Source organism: Sinocyclocheilus rhinocerous, unplaced genomic scaffold (assembly GCF_001515625.1).
Source record: "Sinocyclocheilus rhinocerous isolate Xijiao unplaced genomic scaffold, SAMN03320098_v1.1 scaffold1252, whole genome shotgun sequence".
Taxonomy (NCBI): domain Eukaryota; kingdom Metazoa; phylum Chordata; class Actinopteri; order Cypriniformes; family Cyprinidae; genus Sinocyclocheilus; species Sinocyclocheilus rhinocerous.
This window is the reverse complement of record NW_015640452.1, coordinates 898,267-919,135: the sequence shown is the minus strand read 5'-3', so window position 1 is coordinate 919,135 and position 20,869 is coordinate 898,267. Positions and strand designations below refer to the sequence as shown.

Here is a 20,869-nt window from a genome sequence, read left to right as displayed (position 1 = left end):
ACATGCCACCCGTATTCCCTTCTTTACCACTCTCTACTTTCTCTCTTCAATAGCTGAAGTGTAAAATGTGGAGCTGAGCAGTGCGAGAGCTAATAAGGTCCAGTGGGAAACCACAAACATTAATGAAGTCTACTAAAAACTCATATGAACTTCTCAAACTGGTCTAATCGTCTATACTAAATAATTTCTTTTTGACATCTCTCAATCCATCCATAACAACAAATCATACCACTTCTTAAAATCTTTTCCTATTGCAAATATAGACTGTTTCACATAGTCTGCTTTGAAGTTGCTCCTACTTTTGTTGGTCCTACTAAGGTACATTAAAAAAAATTATGTACATAATAAATCACTCTTGCAGAGTAGCGTTACATTTTCAACCATATTCTGTTCTCAAAATCAAATAGGAACAAGAATCACGAACTATAAAGTCATGCTGTATTTTATCACTTAACATCAGAACAACTTACTGGATGTATTTTTCAACCCTAGCAACTATGATCTAATGAGCCAGAGAAATATACTCTTAAGAAACCGTCAGTCAAAGTTTTAAGTTACATGTCTCTCGAAAGATGAAGTGAGTGTATATGCTCAGTGATCAAACATGGGCTGCTGTAGAGCTACGGTGAGTACCAGAATAAGCGTGCCATAGCGCTCATTTCTGAGGCAGCAGCTTTGGGCTCTGTGTGATTGATGTTGAGGTCCATAGAGCAGATCATCTCCCTCAGCCCTCACATTAACATACCGAGTAACAGGCATACAGCTACAAAGCTTAGATCTATTTTTAAAACACACTCCAGCAGTGAGAAGATGGTTTTTTATTTATGATTAAGAATAAGTTATTCAATAAGCCAATAGCTCTGGCTATCGCTGGTGTCCGACAGTTATTAATTAATTGATTTACAATTGTAACAAGTTGTGAATTTTTTTTTTGGCACCAATGAAACTGTGTTTGGTTTAGCAATTATTTATTTTCCTCTTTAAATCTGGACCTTATTAATTTTCACAGAATTTTCAGACAGATTGCATAGTTTTCCCCTTAATCTCTTCCTTACATACTCTTCATGTACGTTTAATTATCTGCATTCTTTGCCCTTAAGTGGTTTAGCTGATGGTCCCCACCTGCAATGTGTGAGAATAATTCAAATGATCAAAATATTTACCCGCTTTCTAGCAGGTAAACCACACTGGCCAGAATAGTGGGTGTGAGGCGTTTCATTAGGTGTGTGTGTGTGTGTGTGTGTGTGTGTGCGTGCGTGCGTGCGTGTGTGTGTGTGTGTGTGTGTTTCAGTAGACTGACATTTAAATTGTAAACGTTACCTTTTCAAAACATGTTGATACTGCAATAAAAAAATGCAGATATTAAGAAAATAGATCTGGAAAGAGTTATGTACTCACAGGAATTTTTAGCTTAGCTTTTTCCACATGGATTTAGCACGTATTTAGTTGTGTGATTCTAACAAGAAATCCAATCAGATAAAAGGGTGTCTGCATTTTGTACACTGAGTCACTGTTGCCGAACTTTAATATGTAAATCAATATGCTGTACATATGTTTTAATTGTTAAAGGTGACAACATACATGATTATCATTTTATAAAACAAAAGCTGGATTAGAATCGAGAAACCAATTTTTTTGTTTAAGAATAAGTCACGTTGAAGGTTTTGCATGCAGTGAATTACTACACTTTCAGGAACCAGCCTATGAATTTTTTTTCTCTGCCCTATAGGAAAGTTTCTGATAGCTGAAATCCTCCGCAATTACATCCAATGACCAATCAAAAGCAAGACGCAAAGGAAAACAATCCCTGTGATTGGTCTAAACCGCTACTGGTTTCAAGGCGCCCCGCATAGAGGGCCAGTGAATCTGAATGAGGGGTGTGTAGAAACCGACGGCACATTATTGTTTGTGCGCCTCACTTGCGCTCAAACCTTCCAGTCAGTGAGAAGCGCGTCTACTGAGCGCACACGAGACACGCGAGGAAAGCGCACTCTGCTCAAGAAATCCGACTGAAGTTTTCCAGCAGCGACACGACTTTCTCAAATGCAGCTCTAAAGTCATTGGATACACAGACGTACACGCAGGATTTGGAGAGCCGGGCGGAAAACTTTAAATAACAGTCGGAAGATTCTCTCACAAACATTCAAGAATAAAAAAGGAAAACGAAAACGATGCGCTCGTTGTGGATTTAGTTTGGATGTATTTTCGCACTTGGTGACTTTTTGTCAGGGTTTTCTTCCCGAATCCACTCATTTGCCTGACATGATTGCTTTTAGACCACGAGTGTCGTGACAGGAGCTCAAACGAGGAGTTTTTGTTCGTTTAAACGCTTACGAACTGGTCACAGAAACTTTTTCTCGGAGCAGCCGCAACCTCATTTCTTTCGGACCGAATCACCCAAATAACGGCTCTCCTCAAAATGCAACACTGTAGTGGGATTACTCGATATTTTCTTCTATTTCTCACCCTGGCCCTGCAGCCGTCCGGCGGCCAGTATCATGGAGAGAAGGGCATCTCCATTCCCGAGCACGGTTTCTGCCAGCCCATATCGATACCTCTCTGCACGGACATCGCCTACAATCAGACCATCATGCCGAACCTTTTGGGTCACACCAATCAGGAGGACGCCGGACTGGAGGTGCACCAGTTCTACCCCCTAGTGAAAGTGCAGTGCTCCATGGACCTCAAGTTCTTCCTCTGCTCCATGTACGCGCCGGTTTGCACGGTGCTCGAGCAAGCCATCCCGCCGTGTCGCACCCTGTGCGAGCGCGCGAGACAAGGCTGCGAGGCCCTCATGAACAAGTTCGGCTTCCAGTGGCCCGAGCGACTGCGCTGCGAGAATTTCCCGGTGCACGGTGCGGGGGAGATCTGCGTGGGTCAGAACACCTCGGACGCGGGAAGCCCGACCTCAAACCCGACGCCCTACGTCCCAGAACTGATCACATTACAGCCGAACGTGGTCAGACCAAGCCAGCAGTTCACATGTCCACTGCAGCTCAAAGTGCCCACTTATCTCAAGTACCACTTCATGGGCGAAAAGGACTGCGGGGCGCCATGTGAGCCCACTAGACCCAACGGACTGATGTATTTTAGAGAGGAAGAGGTCAAATTTGGCCGGCTCTGGGTGGGCATTTGGTCCATTTTGTGCTGTGTTAGTACACTGTTCACTGTTCTCACGTACTTAGTGGACATGAGGCGGTTTCGTTACCCGGAGAGGCCAATTATCTTCCTCTCCGGGTGTTACTTCATGGTGGCTGTTGCTTACGCGGCTGGTTTTTTCCTTGAAGACAAAGTCGTTTGCATTGACAAATTCAACGATGATGGTTACAAGACCGTCGCGCAGGGCACGAAAAAAGAGGGCTGCACTATCCTCTTCATGATCCTCTATTTCTTCGGCATGGCAAGTTCAATCTGGTGGGTCATTCTGTCCCTCACATGGTTCCTCTCAGCGGGAATGAAGTGGGGTCATGAAGCCATTGAGGCCAACTCTCAGTATTTCCACCTGGCCGCTTGGGCTGTTCCAGCGGTTAAGACCATCACCATCCTCGCCATGGGCCAAGTGGATGGTGACATTCTCACCGGGGTGTGCTACGTTGGCATCTACAACGTGGACTCGCTGCGTGGCTTCGTCCTGGCGCCCCTCTTCGTCTACCTCTTCATCGGCACCTCATTCCTCCTGGCCGGCTTCGTGTCGCTTTTCCGCATCAGAACCATCATGAAGCACGACGGCACCAAGACGGAGAAGCTGGAGAAGCTGATGGTGCGCATCGGCGTGTTCAGCGTGCTCTACACGGTTCCCGCTACCATCGTGATCGCGTGCTACTTCTACGAGCAGGCTTTCCGCGAGCAGTGGGAGAAGACCTGGCACATGCAAACGTGTAAGCGGTTCGCTGTCCCTTGCCCAGTCAATAACTTCGCCCCCATGTCTCCAGACTTCACCGTATTCATGATAAAGTATCTGATGACCATGATCGTGGGAATCACCTCTGGATTTTGGATATGGTCTGGGAAAACTCTGCAGTCGTGGCGCAGGTTTTATAAAAGGCTCAGCAATAGCAACCAGGGCGAGACGACGGTATGAAAAAAGAGCGAGTCGACCTGATAGTTTCGGTCAGGATTTGACCATGCAACTTTTCTCTGAGATAATGTCTCGAGCGGAGACATGGCGAACTGTTACGCGAAAAGAGACTTGTGGATTGAGATTTGTGGACACTACTGTGTGCCTAGACGTTTCCAGAGTGGAAACGGACCATCAAGAACAGTGTTATCAGCCTGAGTCTGTTTAACCATTGGTTTTTCTCATATATCTGTATGTATGCGAAAAAGACTATTTCTGTGTAACACGATATCATTTGCAGATGTGATCTCTGTAAACGGTACTGAATGATTTGCGCAACGCTCACAGTACTGTACCTGAAAATATTGGACGCAATTTGCCTTATACACATGTACCTTCCCTTGTTTTAACTTGGGACTTGTATGTCTTTCGCAGCGCTCCGTCGACAATCACGCATACATTGGCACACATGGACCGTCAAGTACGCATTAGGATTGGGATAGGCCTACTTATATGCCTGTGTACAGCTGTGAATTTATGCAAGCTCCCTTTAAACGATGTAACGTGTAAATAATCACCTTTTCTGAAAGAATATATGTATTTATGAAAATAATCTTGCTGTTTTTTACTTGATTTTTAAAATTTGGTAAGAGACCTTTGTATCTGTACAGTGTCGCTGAATAAAATGATTAGATTTTTAACGGACTCATTTTACTTTACAAATGACATTACAGTTTTTGTTTTCTACAAAACCTTTATCCTTTTTTTATATTTTCAAAACAAAGACATAAAGACGTAAATCATGCAATGCTCTGTTAAAATTTTAAGCAAATCATAAAGTGCTCAGTGACTATTTTGTTGAGCCAAATGCGGCATTACAGTCCTGACTTGTAAAACGAAAATTACATTGTTAATGTAATTATAAATAAGACAAAGTCATCCTCAGTAAATGAGACCAAATGCAATTGTGTAATTGTATTTACTGTATTAGTAAACAAATAAAAAAATATTTGTGTTTATTAGAGAAACTCCTGCAGCTTTACTGCGATGAAGCGTAAGGCCGGGGCTCTGGCGCCACCCACAGGCGACTCATATGTTGACTTTACAGTCTTATGAATGAACTGTAAGACCAAGTTTCAAAATACGTAACGAAAGATACGTTATATTTTGTTTTTAAACATAAGTTTAGTTCATAATCACATGTTGTACATAATCCATCTCCTGTAGCCTACTACTGGAGAGCTTTAATATATTTAAACGCACTGCTTTGTTACAGCCTTGAAAGAAGTAGACAATATAAATGTGCATGCTGCAAAGGAAAATGAATCATCAACATACTATATTGCATTATATTATTATATTATATTGTGAATACAACAGAATACATATTTTATTTCATGAATCACATTCTGTAACAATAATTATGTTGTAAACTCGCTTGAATGTCTACAGTATAAGCTGTGTATACACACAAAGCAAAAATGTATCTTTAAGATGTTTAATAACTAACGGCAGATTAATACAGAAGTTGATACAAAAATACATGTTATATTATGGCCAAAGTGTCTGAAATAAACTGTAAATAGGATGCTCGCTGCTGAAGTAGTATCGCTAAGTTTAACATTTCATTTTACAGAAATTGTTACTGCGTCAATACTCTAAAAAAATCCATAAAACATAAATAAATGAATAAAAACATAAATCATGAATTTTTAATTATTTCAACTTGGGCCAAAAATGATATAAAGATCAAAATGATATAAAGGATGGCATTTCTTATGACAATAGGAGGTTTAATCATCACTACAATACTCAACACAGACTAAAAGGTTCAGAAAAAGCAAGAGCTCAGCGCAGAGGGTGTATGCAGGTTAACATTAAGTATCCTAACATTTTGTCTTCATCAGCCTATTAAGCCCTGCAGGTGGCCAGACTAGAGTTCTGTTCACCATCAAAAAGTATGATCTCACAGAGCAATAAAATGATTCACCACGTAACTCAAGGCACATGGAGATGTGGTTGAAGAGGCTAGTGTTGTGGTTCAGGTTGAATAAGTCTTCCCTCTACAGTAAATTGTGAAGCTCGGTTTAAACCTCCAACCTCTTGGAGATCAGAGTATAGTTAAGCACAGGAGCTGGTAAAAAGATCACAACCAATGTACTGTTCCTAAAACATGATTATTATCTGTGCCAGACACAATAACATCTGCTCTCATACATACATCACTAACGGTGTCTTTCTTTGTGTATTTATTTATTTTTGTTTTGTTTTGTGGCTAAACTGTCACGGTATCCTCTCACATTATTTAAGGACATCCTGCAAGTCTTTAGCTGTAAGGTTGAACAATTTCTCCTGTCTATTTGATTGATGCAGGGGTTTTATGTGAAGGAAGGGAAAGTCTATTTCTTGTGGCACAGTCAATAACAATAATTAAAGATGTGCTATCCTGGGCATATGACAGGAGTCACAGGACACATTGTGCAGGAGACCCAGTTCAGGTTATTCACAAAAGCTGTGAGCTGTCATCTTCCTTGTGTTTGTATTTTAGGATGGGTTTAACTAAGGTAGTCAGAGTTGCTGGCCTGAACAGGAGGGGTAATTGCTTGGTTGCAACCAAGGCAACAAGAAAACAGTTCTCAGTCGAGGAGCTGTGGAGAGCCTGGCAACTGCAAAGCTCAGTAAACACAGTCATTCGTAACATGGGCCGAAATGATTCTGTAGCATGTAAAAGCAGCAGGCGGGGATGCTGAAAGAACACTCAAATGCATTCTGAATTACAGAGAAATGGTTGCTGAGGAGAGGGGAGCTGGGCCTCAAACGGAGGTACGAGAACAAATGTTAGAACAAAAATTGCTGACTCTGAACAAGTTGTTATTGTTTAAAAAAAAAAAAAACTTTATGTTTTCTCTGAAACCTAAATGACCTAAATGTTCAAAAAGGGGTTTTTTTACAATAGAAAAAACAAAAAAAAACCGAGAAATGGTCGCTGAGGAGAGGGGAGCTGGGCCTCAAACGGAGGTACGAGAACAAATGTTAGAACAAAAATTGCTGACTCTGAACAAGTTGTTATTGTTTAAAAAAAAAAAAAACTTTATGTTTTCTCTGAAACCTAAATGACCTAAATGTTCAAAAAGGGGTTTTTTTACAATAGAAAAAACAAAAAAAAACCATTTTGGGTTCCCCAAAGAACCTTTCATTAAAAAATTGTTCTTAAAAAGAACCTTTTTTTTTCTTTGTGTGAAGAACGTTTTAATAATCGGAGGTACTTTTTCCATTATAAAGAACCTGAATGGAAAGTTTCCATGAATGTTAAAAGCTCTTTGTGGAACCACAGATGCCAATAAAGAATCTTAATTTTTTAGGGTGAGTTTTATGGTTGCTATACACTATCAATATTCCAGATTAAAAAGACCTTTGATGTGATTTTAAAAAACATGCTGTTCAGTACATGATAAGAACACAATCATGATAGGATTGTCTTTTTGCAGCATTCATTCAGAGGAACATTATCAACTCCACAATGAAAGATTTTGTCCTGTCATTGCTGAGTCGTGGGTATGGCCAAATTGTGCCAAATGAAGACGGTCATGATGGAAGACTGGAGGTCTGTTTTGAACCACAGGTAAATGTTTCTATAGGTCTATATAAGACCAGTTTCAATGAGTCAAAGATAAAGTTTGATTTATTTGAACGCTCTTCCACACAGTCAATTGAAACATGATCTTTTCTTAACTAGGATTACTTCAACTGGAAATCCCAGCCTCCACTGCTGCGTCTTACCAGCAGTGGCCGTTTTTTTGGAGGACTGGTGCCTGTGCCTCCGAAAACCTACAGTACGAGGAGAGGGCCTCTTATTCTGTATTCAGAGGACCTTGCACTGGCATACCGATCTGGCCAGGTTAACAGGAAGAGAAAGGCTCCGAGCTGCCCAAAACAGGAAGCTGAGAAGCAGCTGCACACACTGCAAGACCTGACTGGAGCTATTTTGGCTTTTGGAAAAAAGGTAAATCGGAGTAGAAAAATGAATAAAAAAGTTCTATACCAATTCTACACTATTACCCTAGTGAAAAAAGTACACTTACAGTACACTTTAAAAAGAGTACTTATTTTCCGATATAATACACGTTAAAAGAATATACTTACGTGCAAACTGAATTTAATGTTTTTATGTTAATTGCAATTAAATTAAAATGTATTATAGTTCAAATTTATATTAAATGCAGTTAGCTGAACTTTAAAGTGCTTTTTTTAACCAACTTAAGTAGGATTCAAGTACTTTATATTATATTAATATTTTTATTGTCTTTTAAATCTGGTTAAATAAGCATTAAAAGTACACTAAAATACAATGTCATGTTTACTGAAATCAAAAATGATAAACAAAGTACTTTAAATTTGCGTAAATGCAAAATAAGTGTATTTCTTTAAATATGGCTAAAGAGTAATAAAACGATTAAAATATACTTTAAAGTGAAACTTTAGGTAACATTTTAGATTAGAAAACCTTTGTTATGATGCATATTACCAGCATACTGACTGTTAATTAGTACTAATAAAGCACATATTACTGCATGACCATATTCTAGACCCCATAACCCTACCCAATAAGCAGCAAATAGGGAGTTTATGAATATATGTTCCCTAATCTAAAGTGTTACAAAAACATCATTACAAAGGTGCAAAGTTCACTTTTTAAAAGTGTACTTAAAAGTGTTAAACACTTTCATGACTGTGTTTCTAATGAACAATTAAGTGGCCTTTAATCTCTTTAACATTATTTTATCTGCAAGTACAGTTTTAATGTTGTTGTTTATGCAGAGGTTGTGAAATTCTGGAAACATCATTCATTACTTGACTTAATGGTCAAGTTTAAATAACATTAGATATTGAAAAGACTGCTGAACAGAACAGTCATCTGATTAATGTATCAGTTAACATACACGTACGTGACCGAGTACTGCATGAAACGGTTCCTTATCTGTCAAATTTCTTCAGTTAAGAGGCCCAGATCAACTACAAATGAACCATTGTGCAGATCTGCCTGAAGCTGCCTCCTGATTGCCGGAGAGCAAGAGAGGTGGGACGTAAACTTGAGGGATAGGCCAGTCCACAGTAAATCTTCCAGAATTTTACTGCCCAGAAAAGTTGAAACTCAGGTTCAGGTCAAGGTGAAGACTCGGTGGTGGTATTAGTTTACCGGCCCTGATTGCTGTACCTCTACTCTACTGGCCGGAGAGGTAACCCCATCTTGAAGGCAAATAGGTGAAATGTGGTGTGTTCATTTTACATTTCACTCCATAATCTTTCACTGAGTGCTTTAGCTGCACCTGGGCCAGGCAGATAACGTCGCCGTCAGTACGCAACACACACACACACATGCGGTCAGTCCTCAAGGTGTCTTCGATTTCCACACATTCCAGGTCAATCAAACTGGTTATTTACACATAATGTGCCGTTTGACCTCCGTGAGATGTGAGCTGCAAATCTTAATAAAGGTGTCCTGAGGGATTTTACATAAGCACACGTCCATAATCTATCCAATTCCCGTCCACCACAATCTGATAATGCTCCACAGCCCTTGACTGTTCCCTCATTATATGCACATTAATCCATCCTCTCTCCGTGCCCCCGAAAATCATCAGTCGATGCGGAAAGAGATCAAAAGGATCATCGAATCAGGTGTGCATTTTGAATGAGAAAAGTAAACTCCACGGTGGCTTTGTTTTTTTACAATGTCCAACTTCCATCATAAAAACATAAACCCGCATGAACCATCAGAAGAGAAACTGCCTGAATACTCTGTGATCAACAGCAACTTCAATGACACCGAAAAACTGCTGCAGTATGTGACCGAAATGGCACCCTCTCGGGGCAAAAGGGGAATGATCCAGTTGATGAGAGCTGAATGCAGTAATCAGTGTGTTTACCTCATAGACATGAGGGCTTGGACAAGGATTTGGAGGTGTTCCAGGGAGAAGGGCCTTTGGTTGTGGGTGGCCCGTGTGAAGTCTCAATCTGTCACGTTTAACTACAGTAGAATTTAAACAATACAGGTGTGCTTCAGGGACTCAAAAATGGCCACCATAGTCATCCTCATGCAGCAACGCAATCTGAATTCAGACAAATAATGCTCATTATTACAGACATAACATCAGAATTATTGATAAAGCTAAATCTAAATATATTTTTGTTTAATAATAACAACTTGGAAAAAACTCAAACTAAAATAACTCCAAACAATCTAAACTAAAATAAAAATTGACAAACATAATTTTAGTTTTTGATACTTAGTATTTTATAATTTTTGAAACCTTTATAAATACAACTTTAAATACAACTTTGGCAGCCCTAAAAAACAAAATGAAAACTTAAAACAAAAATTAAACCAAAAAGGCAAAAAAATAAATAAAATAAAATAAAACATTTGATTAAAATGTATAATCAGTAAAAGTATAATAACCTTCCACAACATACAAAAACAAAATATTTTAAATTAGAATATTTAATCATTTAAACATTTAATCTTTCAGAAACAAATACTGATCAAACAGAAAAAAAATGCTGTTTGTAAGTCAAGAATAGAGTTGTGAATAGAGAACTTGAAAATTCCTTCACATTATCCAAGTACACTGTGCTATATTTTTATGGATGTTTCTTAGAGTGTATTGTAGCTTGTTTGTTTTTTTAGACTCTTTTAGGAACTGATTTCAAAGCATTGGCACCTGGTTTCTCTTTATTATTGTTAAATGCTCAACCCAGGAGATCAAAACATCTCAGTTCTCTTATATTCTTTTCAGTCTATTGCAAGGTATTGCATCCAAAAGAATTCCAGTGGGACTTCCAGCTCGGCATTCACGTTTTCGTTTTCCGCCGACGTTTAATACAAAGAAGAGGCCACGTGCAGAGAAATCCATCATGCTAATAAAGACAAATGACCTTGAAAATAAGTGAACATTGTGTTTGAGCGGTTTCAAAAGTTTGGAGAGGTCTGAAAAATCATAAAGATGTAAAAAAATAAATAAATAAATCAAACACGTGCTCTTTATATATGATTCTTTGGTTCCTTTTGTCAAAGGTTGGATCTCTTGCCGGTGTAACACACCCCTTATTGCCAGATAAACATGTTATACAGAACATCAACATGCATCACAGACCTGAAGAGAAGAACTATAATTCAAGCCAGGTTAAAGGTGAGACTCTCTAAACAATCCGGTCAATGTTTTATATATTTTAAAGGTATATAGAATAAAGGGCAAACATGCTTTAACATTATCTTTCATGGTATATTTAAAGTCATTTATAATTACTTCAAAATGGAAAATTTAAAAACAAACAAACCAATCTGTCATCATTTACTCACCCTCATGTAACAGTAAAGACATTAATAATATTACAAAAGATTTCTGGTTTAGGTAAATGCTGTTCTTTTGAACTTTCTATTCATTAAATAATACTGAAAAAAAAAAAAAGATCCAGGAGATCCAAGATCCAAAACAAATCTTAGTTTCCACAAAAAAATTAAGCAGCTGAAAAAGCTTTGATAATAAGAAATGTTTCTTGAGCAGCAAATCAGCATATTCAAATGATTTCTGAAGGATTGTGTGACACTGAAAACTAGAGTAATGATGCTGAAAATTCAGTTTTGCATCACAGGAATAAATTACATTTGAAAATATATTTCAATAGTAAACAGTTGTTCTAAATTGCGATAATATTTCACAATATTACTGTTTTTACTGTATTTTTGATCAAATAAATGCAGCCTGGTGAACAGCTTTTCTTTCAAAAACCTTTTTAAATCTTACAGACCCCAAACATTTGAAAAGTAACGTACATTATATTTCTAGCATAAAATGATATTTCTCATTGTTTTTCAGGAGAAAACACTAATCAGATCAAATACCAGCCACGTTTCCTCTGTTCCCCTCGGCCCAACAGGGCAGACCTGGGCCCTCTACCACCCATAACGGATGGTTTGGTACATGTACAAATCCCGGAGAAAACTCAGGCGGCATCAGGTAGAGTTCGTTAAACACAAATGATACTAACGATCAGATAAACGTTGACTATTCAAAAGCAGTTCTTGATTAGATCAGCAAATCCTGTGCAGCACAGTAATGCCAGTTAACACAATGAACAAACTCAAAATATATTACTGTGTTTGTGCCAGTGTTTAGTTCAAATCCATTCAGACGGTGAATGTTTACATCTTTAAGAAACGCATATCAGATACCTGCCTCTGAATGCACTCCATTCATGCCGGGACTAAAAGCATTAAGTTTGGAAAATCCTTCCCATTGCCAAGAGGAAGAAAAAACTGATTCCTAAAACGTAACCAGTACAACCACAAGCAGCTTCTTCAGCTTCTGCTCGTTGTGAAATATAATTGGACACACAGAATAATGGTTGTCTAAAGCATGTCAACATATTCTGTTACACCAAATACACAAAATAATGATCTTTAAAAAAGCACCGTATGACCCCTTTAATGTCTATAATGATCTTGACTCCAGATGAACAAATGACCTTTAAGACCAAAGAACAGAAAGAGCAACTGAAAGAGAAGCCGAAAGAGAGAAAAAGACCAGTAAAGAGTCTCAGGATAGCGGCTGACACATGCAGAGCTCACATGAGTCCGATTCCTGAGACAGAACCTGCACATCGGACTGAAGATCAAACAGAGACTCCAGCAACCAAGAAAATCACCTCTACAGTATGTTCATCTGGCTCTTTTCCTCTCTTTTCCAACAGTGACCTGAAATTCCCTCTAACCGTTTAATTGACACTGTGCTTTTGGCATCATAAGACCAGACACTTGGAAAGGTCTACTCATAAGTAAACATCTGACCTTTAACAGCATCTGATTTCATTTTCATTGGTTAATCTCTGTCACTGATGTAATATACCGCTGTTTATGTGAAGAATTTGGCTTTTGAACCCTTTACAATAAAAAACGTGGAGCAGAAATGCTAAGCCGAAGTACACTTTTTAGTCCATGTGTTTTTCCAAACTACGTGACCATAACTTCAAAACTCAGCTAAAGAGCTTTTCATTATTTTGCTCTGACATATACCAGATACTCCCACATCTGATCGACCATCCTAAGGATCTAAACAACCGTGGGAAGCGCAGCCGGATGGAGAGTGGAGGTGGTGTTGGAGAGATGTGCACTCTGAGGTCAGTGTATGTGGATCCGTCTTTGGAATGCAGCCCACTCTCACGGGTCAACTACTACGGTGGACACATGGAGGGATCCCGACAGAGTAAGACAAGAACTAAATCAGTGTTTAGTGACCATTTAAAGTCCATAAAATCCATATATGACATCCTGATGCAAGCACAAAGTCATAAATCTGATGTTCTGCAAACTGTGTTTGTCTTAGTGAGACATTGCGGAGGTGAAACTCACATGAGGAGAGTGAATATAGAAACAGATCCCAGCTTCACCGTTTTCCACTTACCGCCCATTAACCAGAGTCCACTGGTCAACTCAAGCTCTGACATCACTTTAACAATGGTAAGAATTCAGCATTTGGCAATTACAATAAAAAAAACAAACATCTGAAGACACATTTATCTCAACCGTAACCTTAAACCGATGTACTTCTTATAAACAAACCTAAAAAATCTTCATCTCATTTTCCACTTTTAACTTCTGTGATGATAACATCTTGACAAAATTTGTCAAACATTTTCAAAATATTACTGAAATATGTATTGTAAGAACACCTGGGGCTCTTATTCAAACCTCAAATGTGCAAATATGCAAACCTCAAAATCACTCTTTACTCTAAATAAACCTACAAAAATGTCTTTTTGTTCTCTCTGTTCTCTACCTTTCTGCATTTTAACATCCACTCTAGTTTCTGTACTACTCCAGACTATGTTTCCCCAATGTGATACTGCGGATATTGTTGATTATATTGAATAATATATATTATTAGTATTGAACAATAATATTGAACAATTTATAAGAACAATTTTCTATTTGAATGTAATTTATTTCTGTGATGCAAAGCTGAATTTTCCGCATCATTCTAATATGCTGATATTTCTTATTACATCAATGTTAAAAAACAGTTGTGCTGCTTAATATTTTTGTGGAAATTGTGATACATTTCCAGGATTTTTGATGAATAGGAAGTTCAAAAGAACAGCATTTATTTGAAGTAGAAATCTCTTGTAACATGCTACTTTTAATCAATTTAATGTATCTTTGTTGAAGAAAAGTATTAATAGTTTAAGGTAATTAATTATTTAAGTGTTTAATCGTCATGTCATAGCTATGCAAAGATTTGATTTAAAGGGGTCATATGATGCGATTTCAAGTCGTCCTTTCTCTTTGGAGTGTTACAAGCTGATTGTGCATAGATAGGATCCTATAATCTTAATTCAAGTGATAAAGGATTTTGAAAGCCTGACAATAATCAGTGTTGAGTCCTACTGTAAGGTTAACCCTGCCTGCTTTAAATGTTTCAAAATGATTTACAGAAATTTAGAAAAGTAATCAAAAAGTAATCAAATGTAATCAGTTACATTACTTTAATAAAGTAATTGAAATAGTTATACTACTTATTACATTTTAAATAGGGTAACTTGTAATCTGTAACCTATTACATTTCCAAAGTTACCTTCCCAACACGTGTAAGTGTTCTGAAACAAAAAAATAACCTTGTCTCTTGTAAATTCAAAAAAAAAAAAAAACTTGCATGTAATTCTTTTGGAACTGTCTTGAAGAATCAAACAGAAATAAAAGAGAAAAAAAGCAGCTGTGAGAATTTACCAAAAAGGGACCTACACGTACATCTCCCTGACATCAAAGAGGGAACTACACATGAAAACCCCTCGGAGAGACGCATGCACAACAAAGTGCTGCTGCTTTTCCCTGCACAAACAGAACATACAGACACCCATCAGCCAGAAGGTACGCAACATCACATTGCATACTATTACCAATAAATACAGCATAACATGTTAGTTCATCATGTCGCATTTCACTAACCATTCTTTCTTTATTGTGCCTCAGATGACCTCCACAGAACCCCTGTAAAAGAGACTGAGCCACGTGGTGATTTGGAGCATGCAGTGGGAAAACAGGACCCTCTCTCTGACAGCAAGTGCAGGATTATAGAGATGGACCTCAGACATGTCATGTGGTCTGATGATCTAGAAAAAGGAGGTAATGATAGATTTATTTATTATTCAGGTTTAACAAAGCACAGCTGCTGATTCACATATGACTCACAACATATTTGCTGAAAGATATATGACGACTCATGATGCATGAGCTTTACAAAAACAATCCATCATAGCAAGATCATTTTTGTGATATGATCTTTTTGAATATAAACCTTTATGCCCAGTGCTGTACAACTGAAGCATTAACCAACAAACTCAAAAACTGGTGCTGGAATTCAATGCAAACTCAAAAACGTGTCAAACATTTTCAGAAGACAAAACAGATCTAATATTCCTGAAATACATATTGTAAGAACACCTGGGGCTCTTATTCAAGCACAGAACTCAAAATGACTCACCCTGAAAGTCAACGGCAGTGCGGTATTGAAAACTGGTGAAGTGATGAAAAAATACAAGAACACTGCCAAGACTCTGACTTGAACATGTAAACACATCACCAATGAGTCTGGAATCAAGTGATCCTGCTAGAATTTTATAATAAAATTCAAAAACGCAATAGTTCAAAACAATACAGTTTAAATGTACTTTTTCAGTAATTGTTCGATTTAAAAAAAATAAATACAAAATTGTATTGGGATGTACTGGCCTGTCACACTTTATGGTGGATAAAGGTAAATTAATTAAATGAGTGGAATTAACAAAATCACTAAATATAATGTCAATATTGTGAAATAGTATTACAACTGAAATTAAGTTTTCTTCTTGAATATATTTTAAAATGTAATTTATTCCTGTGATGCGCAGCTGAATTTTCAGCATCATTACTCCAGTCTTCAGTGTCACATGATCCTTCAGAAATCATTCTAATATGCTGATTTGGTTAAATGTCATTTCCTTGAGTGACAGCTTAATTATTTATTGACCCTTCACTGGCCATAGCACAATCCAACACAAATAATGTTTATTTAAAATGTATGATTATTTATTAAAATAAAATTTAACCTAAGTTTAAGTGTATTGTGGCCTAGTGGTTAGAGAGTCAGACTTGTAATCCAAAGGTTGCGGGTTCGAGTCTCGGTACTGGCAAGGACTGTAGGTGAGGGGAGTGAATGTACAGTGCTCTCTTCCACCTTCAATACCACGACCCTTGAGCAAGGCACTGCAGCAAAAATGGCTGCCCACTGCTCCGGGTGTGTGTTCACGGTGTGTGTGTTTGTTCACTACTCACTGGTCTGTGTGTGCACTTGGATGGGATAAATGGGATGGGTCCCATACATCCCGAGTATGGGAACACCATACTTGGCCACATGTCACATCAACAAAGAAAAAAAAATATTACATTTTGAAATGAATGCTGCAAAAGTACTTAAATTAATTTAAAAAAGTTATAAAAGTATTGTGATACCTAATGCATTGACTAATATTAATATATTAATTAATTAAACCTTACTTTTGTCATGTTTTGTTTGTGTTTTTCAGTTTAGAGACTCTTATTTTTATATTACCCTTATTCCTTCCTCTGTTTGAGTTTGATTATCACCATGGTTACTGATTATGTTCATCACCTGTGTCTTGTTTAGCTGCTCATTATCTCATCCTTGTGTCTTTTGTTTCCTTGGTTCTTCATCCGAGCTTGTCAATATATAACTGTTGATTTGCATTGTACCCGGGGTTGCTCCTTTGCTCCCTTTAATAGTGTGCTTTCTGTTTTGCCTAATAAAAATACCTCTTGCAAATAGATCCTCACCTCAACTCTCTTTGCCTGAACCATATTGTGACAAATTTAAAGTCCTACCAATTTCTCATTTTCTTTCTTTTTTCTTGTTTTTTTTTAACCATCTTTAACCGCCTTTCCTCTTCTCATTAGTTCACACATACTATCCTCAAACGAGGCTTAAATAAGCTGTAAGCTCCAGGGCTGCAGTGGCTCATACAGTGAGGCAGTGCTAGCGGTGGTGGTAGAGTGCAGCCCCCCTCTGAGGGCCGAGCACCTCTTCATGTGTGGCTCAGCTTGTGCTTGGCTGCAGCTAAATGAAGTCTTTAGACAGGCAGAGCAGTGGGGAGTGAGAACAGGGGTGGTGGGAGATCTCATGGGCTGATACGGTAAATAACAACACAGAGGCTAAGGTTCAGTTGTCCATTAGCACTCAGGGACCCAGGCACAACAAGCCTCTATGAGAACGCTGCACTGCTGTAGATTCAACCTGAGCATTTCTGCAGTCATTTCTTGTTCAGTTTGAGATTGTTTAACTATTGCTACTGAAGAACTGAAGTGAATCCTTTACCTTTAATTCCCTTAGATCAACATCCCCCTCTTGGTCCACTGCCCCCCCTGGTGGGCCGGAGGGGTCCAGGTAAACAGAGCTCCATGGCGGTGTACAGACAGAACCTACATGACCCTGCAGATACAACAGAAACACAAACAGGAATCACTAGAGGTTGTCTCCCTCTGGAGCTCAGAGGTAACAGCATGCTTCATAAAGGCCTTACACAGAGTGTCACGGTTTCCGGGTCCAAACGTTCAATCAGATGCTAAAAGCAAACAACAAACCATGCTAATATACACGCACAGTGTGCTGTAATACTACAGAAAAATCATGATCCTAACCTTTGTCTCCATACTGAAATCTCAGACAGTGATTCAGCTTTTATGAATCATTAAAATATTGGTGTCTAGGACGCTGTGACCCTGGAGACTGTTTTAAACCACGAGTTTTTAAAAACTTAGCTTAAATGTGTGATACTGTATGAACAAATAGTGCTCATCAAGAAATACATTTAAAAATAAATAATACAACTATTTTATAGATTAACAATATCTATATAATAGTAAAATGTAACAATACACATATATCTGTAGTATAAAGGATTCTAAAGCTGTGCATGTAAACTTTTTTTTGATTGAAATGCTGTTGATTTGTCCATATTGTGCACAAAAATGCATGTGTAAACATGCCTATTAATACTATTGAGATCAGACTGCTGTTCATCATATTGATTATGAACATTAATTTTGACAACACATTTTTGTGAAATGTTTTGCTTGTGATATCTATGCCACTTAGGTCAATGTTTCTAATGCAATGACATGCATACGTTTTTACATGTGACTTAAGTGCTTAATCTTGGAGCCCCTGTATGTAGAGCACTGTCTGCGTTCTCCTTTTTTAGGTTTGTTAAGTCTCACTGTTTGAATCTCTGTGTTTGTCAGAATGGCAGGGAGGCCAAGCGGTGGGCACCTTAATAATGGGTCCTGATGGTGAAATCATACGCTTGTCTCTCTGGGATCCCGCAGTTGACACTAAGGACCACCCAATAATGGGTGATGTCACACAAGGTCACGGTAATCGAGGCTTTACTTGGTTTTATATTGTGCTCAACCAAATACACACAGAGCACAGAAATGTCTATACCGGCTTTTACTCGCAGGGCTTTTAAGGAAAAGAAAAAAAAACACATTAAAATGTTCACAAGACGTAATTCTCAACGACGTGTGTTATTAGAGTTATTATGTTGTAAATGTAACTTGTTATCAGGGGAGTCTGTGTTAGTGTTCTACAAGGGCAGAGTAGGCGATGGGTGAAAGTTCAGGTCAAATAAAGGGAAGCACAGCAGACAAAACAAAAAAAGAGAGCATAGGAGGTCTGTAACAGACAGAGATGATGTTAACATGAAGAATGTACCTCTTTGTTTCTAGTTCTTAAGGTTGTGACTTCTGAGGGAGATTTGAGACAGCCTTGGACAATCCTTATAGAGGACCACGACACAGATGAAGGTTAGCGTTTCCTATCCAAAGAACAGGAAAATGTTAATCTGGAGTGTGCAGATGGTTAATATGGAACAATTTGCATATACATATTACATATAATAATAGTAGTAATAATACAGTTGTGTCTTATATTTGTGTATTATACACAACCTTTCAAAAGTCTGGGGTCGGTAAGTTTTTTAAATTTTTTGAAAGAAGTCTCTTATGACCACAAAGGGTGCATTTATTTGATTAAAAATAGAGTTAAAACTGTAATATAGTGAAATATTATTAAGATTTAAAATAGCTGTTTTCTATTTAAATATATTTTCAAATGATAAATAATCATACTCTTAAACTTATAACCACAAATACGTAAGTATTATGATGTATTATAACTGTTGTTATGATTATTCATGAGTTGATATAACATTTTTTTATAATGCATTATGCATTCATTATAATGCCTTAAGAATACCCTTATAATGTAAATACGGGCTTCATAGAAAGTGTTACCGTATATTTTTTTCCTGTGATGGTAAAGCTGAATTTTCAGCAGCCATTACTCCAGTTTTTCAGTGTCACATGATCCTTCAGAAATTGTTTCATAATGCTGATTTGGTGCTTAAAAAATTCTATCTATCTATCTATCTATCTATCTATCTGTCTATCTGTCTATCAGTCTGTCTGTGTGTGTATAAGATTAAAAATGAAAAATGGTTAATTATTAATAATGCTCATATTAAAACTTGGACAATATAATATGACATAATATAATAACATACATATAATATATAAACATACTCTTAAATAAAAGAGTAGCCAAATAATAGAATTTAACAATTAATGAGTTTCCATCTCATGGGCTCAATGTCTGATGTAGCTGTAGATGTTGCAGCCTTCATATGGGTTCACTTAAGAACCTTTCATCAAATTTGCATTTTTTTACATAACCAACCTTTTTTAGAAATTCACCCCATCCTCAAACTCATCTCATATGTGCTCTAACGAGTAAAATACAAGTAAAAATAGTACAGTACAATGGAACACAAACATGCATATAAAGCACACGGCGCCCCCTTCCTCCTGCTCTCATGCAGGCTGCTCCACATCTGGTAGTGGTTTGCAGCAGTGAGGTATCCCGGACAGAGAAACCTGATCCCCCCCCAGACTGAGGCCTAATCCCAGCCCAGGAGTCTGTGTGACTGACAGAGGCTGTGTTTTCTCAAGCCGACCTCTGGAGCTGCTCTGTTTCCTTTATCCTGTCACTGGTCAGAAACTCAACCCCCACCGACCCGCCTTAACCCAACGAACCCCCTCCTCCATCTCCATTGGCTCGCCATGCAAGCGCTCTCTTCATTCGCCCGTTTCCTGCTATCCAGGCCCCTTCTGAAACAGACACTTTCTAAATAAAGACTCTCAGGACAATACCTCAGCACTCATCCCTGATCAAAAGCTAATGTAAAGAAATATGTTTTTGACTGTTTCTTAAATTCATTCAGAGATGATAATTGTCTCAAATACACAGGTAAACTATTCCATAGCCTTGGGGCAGCTATACCGCAAAAGCACGGTCACCTCTGGCCTTTAATTTTGATCGAGGAACATGTAGGAGATTAGGTGCATTAGATCGTAATGATCTCTTTGACTCCCAAACATGAAGATCAGTAGTGTATGGAGGGATTTAAACTAAGGATTTAAAAACAGATTAAACAGATTAAGATTAAAATCTTAAAATTTATTCTATAAGGTACTGGTAACCGATGCAATGATTTCAAAACAGGGGTAATATGGTCATATTTCCGAGTACCTGTCAGTAGTCTTGCGGCTGCATTCTGGACCATTTGTAAACTGTCCAAAAGTTTTGTTTGAGTATTATAGTAAAGTGAATTACAATAATCTAATCAGGAAAAAAAATCTTCTCC

General features: G+C 37.9%; 2 protein-coding genes across 2 annotated transcripts in view; both read left to right on the top strand.

Moving 5' to 3' along the window:
• Nucleotides 1-1,943: 1,943 nt before the first annotated feature.
• On the top strand, nucleotides 1,944-4,730 carry LOC107752890 (frizzled-7-A). Its single transcript, XM_016568964.1, has one exon. It carries the CDS (start codon nucleotides 2,420-2,422, stop codon nucleotides 4,079-4,081), a length of 1,662 nt encoding a protein of 553 aa, XP_016424450.1. The 5' UTR covers nucleotides 1,944-2,419; the 3' UTR covers nucleotides 4,082-4,730.
• Nucleotides 4,731-6,862: 2,132 nt separating this feature from the next.
• The window catches only part of LOC107752910 (titin homolog), a 31,419-nt gene continuing 17,412 nt past the window's right edge, over nucleotides 6,863-20,869 (top strand). Inside the window, exons 1-14 of the mRNA XM_016568983.1 lie at nucleotides 6,863-6,880; nucleotides 7,546-7,679; nucleotides 7,794-8,060; nucleotides 8,557-8,565; nucleotides 11,133-11,247; nucleotides 11,935-12,075; nucleotides 12,571-12,770; nucleotides 13,134-13,320; nucleotides 13,441-13,574; nucleotides 14,795-14,981; nucleotides 15,084-15,236; nucleotides 17,497-17,658; nucleotides 18,408-18,539; nucleotides 18,894-18,971. Coding sequence (XP_016424469.1) covers nucleotides 7,578-7,679; nucleotides 7,794-8,060; nucleotides 8,557-8,565; nucleotides 11,133-11,247; nucleotides 11,935-12,075; nucleotides 12,571-12,770; nucleotides 13,134-13,320; nucleotides 13,441-13,574; nucleotides 14,795-14,981; nucleotides 15,084-15,236; nucleotides 17,497-17,658; nucleotides 18,408-18,539; nucleotides 18,894-18,971 — 1,867 coding nt within the window. The 5' untranslated portion in view covers nucleotides 6,863-6,880; nucleotides 7,546-7,577. The remainder of the gene's footprint in view (nucleotides 6,881-7,545; nucleotides 7,680-7,793; nucleotides 8,061-8,556; nucleotides 8,566-11,132; nucleotides 11,248-11,934; nucleotides 12,076-12,570; nucleotides 12,771-13,133; nucleotides 13,321-13,440; nucleotides 13,575-14,794; nucleotides 14,982-15,083; nucleotides 15,237-17,496; nucleotides 17,659-18,407; nucleotides 18,540-18,893; nucleotides 18,972-20,869) is intronic.